Here is an 11717-nt window from a genome sequence, read left to right as displayed (position 1 = left end):
ATGAAGTAAATACTTCAACTTAGAGAGATGAAATCAGATCAATGTGGGTTGCAACAAATGAATGGGAGGTGTATTTATAGATATCTTAGGACCGTTAAGATCGTTCCTCGTAAAACGAGCTTCGATCTCATCCGTACACATGTGCCCATGGTTTTGTGAAACCATGGGAGCCCCTAGTTTCATTAAAACCATGTGCAAATGAGGGGAACAGCTGGATCAAGCTGGAATTTAGATTTTTCATTTTGGTCCCTTCCTAAGATAACTATGGCAGAATGTCAATTTTGGTCCCTGAATGTGCAAAACATGGTTTTTGATGCATTTTTGACACGTTTATGCCCCCTTAATCCCATTTCAAGGCTCTAACATGAAGTTAAAGTATAGGAAACATGAAAAATGGTCAAAAATATCTCGGATGTCGGTTCGTTTGGTCGTACGGTTGCGTTGTTCGGTTAATTACGACGAAACACGAACGAATGCGAAAAACGATCCAAATTACGCGACGAATGGAATTTTATCATGCCAATCACTAAAATAAAATATTTTAATAATTACATAAAGCTTTGGATGTCCGGATGTATTCAGAACGTAAGATATGTGCGAAAATGCAAACTTATGCACTTTTTGACGCTTTTAGTCCCTGAATGACCAAAAAGTTTATTTTAGCACACAGAACCCCTCAAAGCCTATTTCTAAGCTATCTGAAGGTTATTTAGGGCATGTTTAACTTATGATCAAGTTCCAGAATGTCCGTTACAGTACTAATCGGCATACTTTCACAGTTTGTCGAATTTAGTCCCTGTAAGCGAATAAACTTGATTTCGACACACCAAACATTCCAAATCTTATTTCTAAGTTATGAAAAGGTTATTTAAGGTATGTGAAGCTTATGTCACTATTCCAGAGTGTTTGTTGCATTAAACTGGTTATATTTACGCATCAGATCGCGTATAACCTTCAAGAAAGCGATTTAAAGCCCGAAATCGAACAAGAATTGATATGTGCAAATGATACACATATTTTTTACAAATCCCAAGTATGAAATACAATATTTCATTGATTTGGATATTTGTTTGATGGCCGTGGAGGCACAGGTGTAAGGTCACACAGATAATGATAATAAACACAAAGTAACCAATGAATCACAGTCAATTGATTAGATGAGAATAAGGTTCAAATAGATACACACAATGTTTGAAGTAAAACTCTTAGTGGCTATGCTCTCATGGTTTCTGTGTGAAACTATGTTGTCTTTATATAGGCAGCCCAAGCCCAACAGTTGACGAAACATGAATTGGGCCTGACGAAACATCATAGTCGACGAAACCCAATTGGAGTAATGGCCAATGGGAGTTTCGTCATGTATGTACTCGACGAAACATGGAGTTTCGTCGAGGGCTGCATAAGTGGTTTGGCTGCAAACTGTTAGACAGTTTTCAGCAAACATAATAAACAGACAAACAACATTAAAACCCAAAATGCAACATGCATTGTTCATTTAACAGTACATAACAACTGAGACAAACTTGTCGGACCACAGTAAGATAGGAGGATATCCAACTTAGGTCGATGGCGAATACAGACTCGATAATATAAAAGACCGTACAAAATACATCGATTTTAAAGACAAGTTACAGACACCAAAATATGCATCAACAAACTCCCCTTGTCTATTACTATCTTCGGTCTTTAATCTTCAGTGTTTCAGCGTCCAGGTGCTTCCCGCATGAATTCCTCGGTAAAAGCAGTAACAAGCGACGCGCTGAAATCGCAACGCTTGATGCGCATCCTTATCATCATAGAATTTATCATGCCGGAACAGCTTGCTGATGTCGTTCGCTGACATATTCACGATCCACATCAGATCTAGCATCCGAAAGTTTTCACGATCACCATTAAACACAATCACCACTTCATGCGTTTCCGGATCGTAACACCATAACCTCATATCATCAAGAAAGTTATGTTTAATCGGGATTAAAGGGATATTGTCTATGACTTTCGCGGGCTGATAAACAAGCTTGTATCGTGCTGTGTTGGTCGATGGATCCAAGGTGAACTTGATTTGTTGATAGATGGGGAACTGAGGCTTGTACAATTCGTCTTCCCAACCTGTCCTTTTGTTAAACTTTATTTTGCGAGCGAACAAAGTAGCTCCTTTGAAGTTCGAGCGATTAACTAGCTCAAGATTCGTCAAAGCTGCAACGTCGTAAAATGGTAAGGACAAAATGCTCAGAAGCGAACTGAAATATTGAATACCAAATTCATGCTTGATTGCAACACAATGGATTTCCTTCACAAACATCCAGCTCATGATTTTCCCATGCGGCTTAACTTTCTCGAACTGTATAAAATCAACCTGTGCTTGGGAGGCGTAGTTCTTTCATCCTTTGACAAGAAATGTTTTCTCCATTCTTGGAATGAATTAGACGGATTATCAGAAGAGAAGACGCCCGATTTTTTAATTGTTCATCAATGTCTTCCTGATTCTCTTACATCCATTCATCATCAAATGGATCAAACTCCATTCCGTCAGCACGAACGTAAGTTGATTTGCTGGATTCGCCTTCAAACACAATCTCTTCAATGTTTTCAACATTTTCAGTTTCTGGTTCAACCGGCATTTTATCAATTTCAGCATCATCAATTTCTTTCATCGCATTCAAAGCTAACAACTGCTCATGCGACAGATCAGAAACAATCTCTCCCTCTTCTAGAATTTCTCCAGTAACAGGTTGAACAGCCTGCAAAGCAAGATCAGTTGTACTAGGAACAGAAGATGTACCAGGTAGAGAGCTTTCGATGTAGGAACTGCATTCAAACTGTTGTACTTCTTCAACGGTTCCACTGGAGGTTCCTTGAGCAGATTCAAGCAGCGAAGGTTTGCAAACGATCATTTGAGTAGAGGTAGTTGCTGGCGGTTGCTCTGATGTGGCAGATCGGTCAGGGTTTCCTGGATCCTCTGAATCATCATCCCTTTTCTTCAACACTTCTTTTTGTTTACGTCTATCGCCCCACAGAGTATTGACCCGATTTCTAAGAAACTCATAGCCTTCAGTTATTTTCTTTACCCCATCAACTATCGTGGTGTTTCGAGAATCGTACCACTGTTTCATAAAGTCATGCCTTTCTTTGAGAGCATCGGCCAACCTCTGAAGTTAAGAGCTGCTTTCTTTCATGCGATTCATTTCAATACCTTGAGTATTATCCGCCGCTCACATCTGTTGCAACTGTCGCACTCTCACTTCGTCTTCAGCTTTCAAACTAGCATTTTATGCCTTCAATTGCTCTATTTCAGCTTGCTGGCGAGTGATTTCTGCTTGTTGTCACCCAACAGTGGAGTTTAAAGTGTTTATCTCCAACTATTGTTTGATCATGTTGGTTCTTATAGCTTTGATCACGTCCGTTTGTCGATTGATTTAACCTACAGCAGCTTGCAGTTGAGAGAATAGGAAGGCTACCTTTTCATCTGGCTGCGTCTGCGAGAATATAGTCTGTCTGTGCCCCACGGCTGGCTGCGAAGTCGTTGCACGAATGGATGATGCAATAGAGGGACTTGGATCTTGAGGAGTCACTGTAGGAGTTTCAGGAGTTGAACTCACTACAGGAGCTGGTTCAGAGGATCTTGGAGGAGATGGAACCATTTCAGAAGCTTCAGTGGCCGTGAATCCAAGGTTTGGATCCATTTCCGCTTCTTGGGAAGGCTCTTGAGGAACCGATTGTTGCGCAGACGAAGAACCAATGTTCTTTCTTGGTTTCTTCTTTCGTTGGACAACCGTTTTCTTTATCTTCAAACGTTCAGCTTCGGTATCTGAAGGAACGTATTCAGGGTCATCTTCTTGCCTGATCCTCCTGATCCTTTTCACACCTCGTTCATCAAAATAAACTTCGTATCCAGGCTCAGGTGGATTATCATCTGATTCAGAATCCTCCTCATCATTACCAGCTGAAGTACCACCAGCTGCACCAGCAGACGATGCACCAGATACACCAACGACACCAGCACCTGCATCACCACCATCACCACCTTCGTCATCACCATCACTATCACTGTCAGACGAATGAGTATCCTTTTGACCAAACTTTTCTACCATCTTCTTCTTTATGTCCGGCTCCTCATTATCAGATTAGCTGTCATTGTGACGCCATTTATCATCCGCTGGAGCGATGTAGTCTGGTTTATCAAGAGCACCGATTAACCTCCTAGGCGTCTCGCTTTCTGTGTATCTCTTTATTGCAAGGCTCCTGAATATCCTCAAAGAATTCTCGATCATAGATTCTATCTTCAGGATGCCATCGTCGGCTTTTTGAAGACCGGGATGCTGAACATTCATGATCATCTGTAGAGAACGAGGATACATCCAGAATTTATTCCCAGATGTTCGACTACCAGTTCTCGTCATGTTCTCCTTCATGTTGGCAATGATATACTTTGAGATGTTAAACGGTTTGTTCAACACCAATGCCACCATGAGACCAACAAGATCATTGTTTGCCATGTCATATCCTGCACGTCTGTTGTTGATACATTGAATGAGTACGTGCAAAAGGAACTTGTAACGCATCGGCAAATTTCCCTTGTTGATTTGAGTACTGAAGATGTCACCAAAACACTTCATCCTTAATAAACAACCACGAGTACACATGATCGGCAAATCTCGTCACGTTCAGATCATTCACTTGCCCTTGAATATATTATGTTCCATCAATTTGCACAAAGCTTGCCAAATTCCAGAAAGCTTTAACGAGTGATTTGTAAACTGGAGTTAAAAAGGTGACAGCTTTATTTATCCTCGACTCCCTAATCCACCGCGTAATCTCTTTCAATTCACTGATCTTCAGGATCCAGATAAGCGATCATATTGTGACGCTTCTCGGACATCACAAGTTCTTCCGGTTTGTTTTCTTTCTTAGTCGCGGGTTTGCGCTTCTTCTCTTTTGGAGCCATCTGTATGTGCAAACATCCACAGTAAGTTAAAATGTCACAATATGTGCATTAGACATATGTCTATGCAAGTTCAAATGTCAAATGGACATTTATCATTCAAATATAAATCTACTGTTAAATGGCATCAAAACTTGAAAAATTTCTAAGTCCTGGACGACGATACTTCAATACTTCGACGAAACTCTATTCATCACGACGAAACACCCTTGGTCAAACAAAGTCATAGTTGACCATTAACCAGTGGAGTTTTGTCGATAGGCTTTCAACAAAAGTCGTTTCATTTTAAAGGGGTTTCATCACAGGGGTTTCGTCGTCAACATTTTGAAGAAACTTAGGTCTCGTCGTCTAAGGGGGTTTCATCACAGTTAGGGTTTCGTCGATTTGGGGGTTTCATCACAGTTAGGGTTTCGTCTATTTGGGGGTTTCATCACAGTTAGGGTTTCGTCGATTGTTGTTTAATCAACAGTTGATTCAGTAAAAATCACACATTTTGACATTATGTTAAACCAAGACATCAAGAAAACAACCCAGAAGACAAAACTGACTAGATTATGACCACAAAACACCCGAACCAGCTTAAACATCAACAAACATCATCCCCTGTTTTTGTTAACCTAAACCCAACCCAAATCAAGGCCAAATAAAGGTATAATATCAATACAAACCCTAGTTCTAACAGTTTTATCAAGCACCAACAACAATGAACAGAGATTCATATGTTGAAATCGAAACAAAAATGGTCTCCGAGGGTTTGTCGAACAATCAGATAAAACACTTGGTTTCCAAAGGTTAAAAACATGTAAATAAGCATTTTGTATACCTTAGATGTTTGAAAATTTTGATAAAAACAAAGGGTTTTGAGAGTTGGAGTCGGTGAAAGAAAGTATGAGTGGTATGCGGGTATGGAGTGTTGGGGAAGATAAACAGTCCAGTGGGTTTGAAAAAAAAATGATATCTCTGAACACTAGGTCCCTTTATATACTCATGACTCGGCGAAACTTCCATCTCGATGAAACTTGACATTGGCTCGATGAAACTCATGATTGGGCTAGGGTGGGCTTGAACAGTAAGCCCATGACGAAAGTTAAAAGGGCCAGGAGAGTTTCGTCGTGAACTCGACGAAACATGGAGTTTCGTCGTGACCAAATTTAGTTTTGACCAAGTTTTACCAAGTTTGAAAACAGTTGACCTGATCATGGACTATCATCGACATAAAGGTGTTTCGTCGACCTTAGGGAGTTTCGTGAACACTTTTCCCAAAAATTTACCAAGTCTTTGAAATTTGCACACTGAACATATATTGTTTATTTGAACAGATTTTCATTTTGATTGAGTTTACCAAATGCAAGGACATTTTATGAAGTAGGTTTCAGGCTTTCGGCAGAAAACACCAAGTTTCAACTCTGGCTAATCAAAAATGAACTTTGCAAATTACACTAAACTAGAATTTAAAGTGTGGTAAACTAATCGACAAGCTATAAAAAGCAATAAACGACTGTACAAGAGCAATCTTTTGCGAGTTTCAAGGAAAAGGAATCATACCATACCAGCATACGGTCTTAGTCAACATGATTTTTGTTTCGGTTTAAAGCTTCGGATAAGTATACTACCTCGATTATCGGTATTGTTGTCCACATAAGCTCAAACTGATCAGATGTAATCATAATTAGGAGATACGATTTACGGTAAGGATTATACTTATAAGTCGGTGTTCATCCACTCACGACACATTCCCGTATCAAGGTATGCACGAGAGTTCATCTTACCGGTGAGTATACCGCTTATCATCTGTTTGACCGTATAAAAGAATGTGAGATACTCACTTATTTTTTATTGAAAACAAGCCCTATGTGATAGAATCACTTATTGATGAGGAACTTGATTTTCATATGCATGAGGGCACAGGAGCAAGTCCGTGAACAGGTCAGTACAATGTACAGCAAAGAGACGAACTTGACTCCTGGATAAATGTGATATATTATCACTTATTTGTTTGGACATGTGATTGTTGATCACTTATTGAGGTCGAATGCAATATATACACGTAGTATAGTATCATGGAAGATCTAGACTTCGTCTCCGCTATTTTTCGGTAAAAGATACAACCATGATACCCAGATGATAAGACAGCATAAAGACCGAATATCTCAGAACCTCGGCAATCTATCAAACGAAATTTTGGTACTAAGACCATATGCCAATGAATGGTTCCCACCTGACTTGAAGTCTGGTAGGTTTGTATCGTCCTGCACATTTTAATCTGATTGTGAGCCTACCGATACATCGTTAGTAGAGATACTTATCATTTCTCAATTTTTTTGTTTTACATTTTAGAACATGTTGACCGACCACACCAGTGAATATCATCATTTTCCTTTATCCAAGAAACTCATTTTTGGTTTTCTAACTTTTTTTTTTTGAATTTTTTTGCATTTCTATTTTTTTTTAATTTTTCAATTTTTCAAACATAAAGACAGAAAGTAAAGACATATTTTTGGGTTTTTGACTTTTTCAGATGTTTTTGTATTTTCTTGAAATTTTCTCCCCCTAAAATGCTAAAAGGTTACGAAATTGAAAATCTTTTTGTATTTTTTTAGAGTTTTTAAGAAAATATTTACAAAAACGATTAGCCAAAAAAGTTACCCGGGTATCACCTTAATGCCATTGACCAAAAGTAGATAATCAAACATGATTTATCAAAACCTTTTGTGAACAGGTCGGCACGTTGGTAATCAGTGTGGATTTTAACAACATCGATTAGTCTTTTGTCAAAACAATCACGTATGAAGTGATATTTAATTTCGATGTGTTTGGTCTTGGAATGCGGCACAGGATTTCTAGTGATCTGTAAGGTAGCATTATTATCAACAAAGATAGCAGTAGATAGGAATTCAAAACCGTAGTCGTGCATTTGTTATTGGATCTAAAGAACTTGGGAGTAACAACTAGAGGCAACAATGTATTCAGCTTCACAAGTAGATGTAGCAACACATGTTTGCTTCTTGCACTGCCACGTGACCAGTCAATTTCCTAAGAATTGACATCCCGCTGTAGTTGATTTCCCATCAATTTTGCTGCCAAGAAAATCAGAGTCACTGAACGCGATCAAGTCAAAGCTATCATCCCTAGGGTACCAAAGACCGGTGTCCGGGCAACCCTTCAAATAGCGGAAAATCCTTTTAACAGCTGCCAGATGTGAGGCCTTCGGGTTGGCTTGATATCTTGCGAGCAGGCGTGTTGGAAACATGATGTCGGGCCTCGAGGCTGTGAGATACATGAGAGATCCGATCATAGCGCGATAATATGAAGAGTTAATGCTTTCACCCTTCAAATCCGGAGTAATCCCGTGATTCTGAGGAAGTGGGATACCAATGGGCGTTGCATCAGACATCTGGAACCGGCTCAAGATGTCACCAACATATTTAGTCTGATGGATGAATATCCTAGACTCGGTTTGCTGAAATTGTAGGCCCAAGAAGATATTCGTTTCTCCCATTGCGGTCATCTTGATTTTTTCTTGCATCACACGCTCGAATTGCCTGCACAAAGAATCATTAGTTGAACCAAATATTATATCATCAACGTATACTTACGCCAACAGAAGATCTTCGTCTTGTTCTTTGATAAAGAGAGTGCAATCAATAAGGCCTCGCCGAAAACCATTCTCCAACAGATAATTTGATAAGGTTGCATACCAAGCTCGTGGTGCCTGATGTAAACTATAAAGAGCTTTGTTGAGCAACCAAACCCGATCTGGATGAATAGGATCTTCAAAACCCGAAGGTTGTTCGACGTACACCTCTTCATCAACCACACCGTGTAAGAGAGCACTTTTGACGTCCATCTGGTAGACTTTGAATCCTTTAAATGAAGCATAAGCTAGAAAGATCTGAATAGCTTCCAGACGTGCAACTGGTGCATAAACTTCATTGTAGTCAATGCCTTCGATTTGGCGAAATCTCTGAACAACCAGTCTCGCCTTGTTTCGAATAACTACTCCGCATTCGTCCTTCTTGCATTTGAAAACCCAACGTGTGCCAATTTTCTTGTAATTTTCCAGCCTTTCAACAAGCTTCCAAACACCTAGCTTTTGAAAGTGCTGCAGTTCGTCATGCATGTCTTCAACCCAAGAATTATCCTTTAAGGCTTCTTTCCAAGACTTCGGTTCTTCTTGTGAGACATAACACGCGAAGGACAAGTCATTTTGAAGACCAGATTCTCTAATGGCTGAATACAAACCAGCATTCTGGTTGTTTCTCAAATTACGTGTCTGCACACCGCTATGGACATCTCCAATAATATTCTGCTGCGGATGGGTATCATGAATTCTTGATTCAGGAACATCAGGGACACGAGTATTGATACCCAAATTGTTAAGATTAAGATCAACAACCAAATCCACACCGGGCATATGCGTAGAAGTGGATGCATTCCATTCAGCAGAGTCTACATTCTGCACATGAGTAGTTGCTTCAGAAGCACCTTGAACAGGAGCAACCAGAGCAGAAGTGCCTTCATTTGCATCATGGTATTCATCATCTTCCGATGACTCATTATAGTCAGCAGCATCTTCAAATACCTCATTTTGAATCATATTGTTATTAACCGAAGTAGAAGCTTGAGGGTCAACAACAATTGGTCGCACCAATGATGAGTCAACAGCGTTATCACTTTCCAATAACATTTGAGTAGTTGCAATGCTTCATCAAAGGTTGGAAGATTAAAGGAGTCGAATAGTCCATCATAATCGAACTTCCAAGGATCAGCCAGAGCTCTAACAAGATTAGTATACCTTTGAACCCTTACTTCACTCCATAGCTCAATCTTTTTGGTTGCCAGATTCCATACGCGAAAATTCGGAGTAGCATATCCAAGGAAGAAACCCTCGATAGCTTTCGCGCCAAACTTTCCATCAGGCTCAATCATAGTACATGGACCGCCAAAAGGTACTAGGTAAGAAAGATCCGGTTTCCTTTTCTGATAGAAGTTCGAAACACGTCTTGCCATGCATTTTAACTGTGAGAACTCTATTTAACGTGCAGCAAGCAGCCGATACAGCCTCCCCCAAGAACTGAACAGGAAGTTCTGACCCTACCAACATAGTTCTTGCAGTTTCAATTATCGTCTGATTCTTCTTCTCAACGACACCGTTTTTTTGTGGAGTGTAGCGAGAACTGTATTCATGAAGAATGCCCTTGGAAGTACAGAACCCATCCATTACACGGTTTTTGAACTCAGTTCCATTGTCGCTTCAGATCCTTTCCACTTTCAACGTTTACAAATTTTCAAGCATAGTAAGAAGATCCTTGAGGATTCCAGGAGTTTCACTCTTGTCTGCCATAAAAGCTACCCAAGAAAATCTAGAATAATCATCAGTAACCACTAGACAATAAGCATCGCCAAAGGTTGTCTTATGTTTCATAGGTCCAAGGAGGTCCATATGAAGACGTTCGAGAGGCATGCTAACAGTGTTGATTTTCTTAAGCGGGTGAGACTTCTTCGTTTGCTTCCCTTTCTGGCACGAAACACAGATATCTTGTAAATGAAAACTTCTCACAGGCACATCATTCACAAGGTTGTTTTTCACCAAATGATTCATTTTTCTTAAGTGAATGTGCCCCATTCGTCTGTGCCAAGATATAGACTCCTTCTCTATGGCTTTCGAGACAAAAGATGTTACTTGCGCAGATACCGTAATCGCTTGGCTCATATCAAGAATATAAATATCATTAACTCTTGGAGCCGATAACAGAATCCATTCTTTTGGAATTTTGAAACCAGGTTTCAGAACATAACAACCGGCATCATCAAAGTGCACGGTGAATTTCTTATCGAAGATCTGCGAAACACTCCGAAGATTGTGATCAATTTGTCAAATATAATTGATCTTATCGAGACATGCAACACCATTGGAGATTTTTCCTTCTCTAGTGATATATTCGCCTTTTTCTCCAGCAAATGCGACATAGCCTCCTCTAATGTTTTTCACATCATAAAGAAGTCGTAAGTCGCTTGTCATGTGCCTAGATGCTCCACTGTCAACAATCCAATGACTATTAACAGTTCCTCCTGGAACATCCTACACATTTCAGTCAACGATTAGTTGAGGATGAGGACCAAAGCCTTAGTGGTCTTGGGTCATCCCTGAGCATCACGAAATGTGATCTCAATTTCCAGATGGTTTTCAAAAACAGCACCTCCCCCTGAACTTTCACCCGTTTTAGGTTTCCAAGTTTGTTTTTGTTTACTGGTTTGATTCTTATGAAAAGATTTTGAAACTTCTGGTTTTAAAGATTATGATGAACTTGGTTCCCATTTAACAGATTTGACTTCAGATTTTAAAGCCTTTTCAACTGCCTTGACGTTTTGACGTCGTTGTTTTGTTTCTTGCTCTTTAACGGTTCGTTTATCATGTTTTGGTGAAACAGGACGACGTTGAGGGTGAACCTTTTCATGTGGTGCTTTCTCAACAAATTTCTCTTTGGGAGTATTACTACAATTTTTAATGATGTGTCCAAACTCCCCAGATTTAAAACACGTTTTCCTTTCAACAAACTTAGGAGAATCCGATCAACGAACAGATGTCGAACCTGTAGAACCTGAGGTACTTGCTTTTTTATGACACCCGTTTGTATGTTGAGTGTAATTGTTTTGACTGTTACGTTTTAAAATTTTGACTTGTTGCAAAAAATCGATGTTTGATTTGTTTTCAAAAGTCTCAATTTTATCACTACCCTTCGATGCTACGAATTTGACATTACTGCTTTTCTTC

The 11717-nt window shown here is 39.6% G+C and overlaps 1 protein-coding gene across 1 annotated transcript; it reads right to left on the bottom strand.

The window, feature by feature from the left end:
* Positions 1-3416: 3416 nt before the first annotated feature.
* On the bottom strand, positions 3417-4091 carry LOC110906404. Its single transcript, XM_022151541.1, has one exon. The coding sequence runs from the start codon at positions 4089-4091 to the stop codon at positions 3417-3419; it is 675 nt and encodes a 224-aa protein (XP_022007233.1).
* Positions 4092-11717: the final 7626 nt, after the last annotated feature.

This window comes from Helianthus annuus, chromosome 14 (genome assembly GCF_002127325.2).
Source record: "Helianthus annuus cultivar XRQ/B chromosome 14, HanXRQr2.0-SUNRISE, whole genome shotgun sequence".
NCBI lineage: Eukaryota > Viridiplantae > Streptophyta > Magnoliopsida > Asterales > Asteraceae > Helianthus > Helianthus annuus.
The sequence above is the reverse complement of the archived record's forward strand: the minus strand, read 5'-3'. Positions and strand labels throughout refer to the sequence as shown.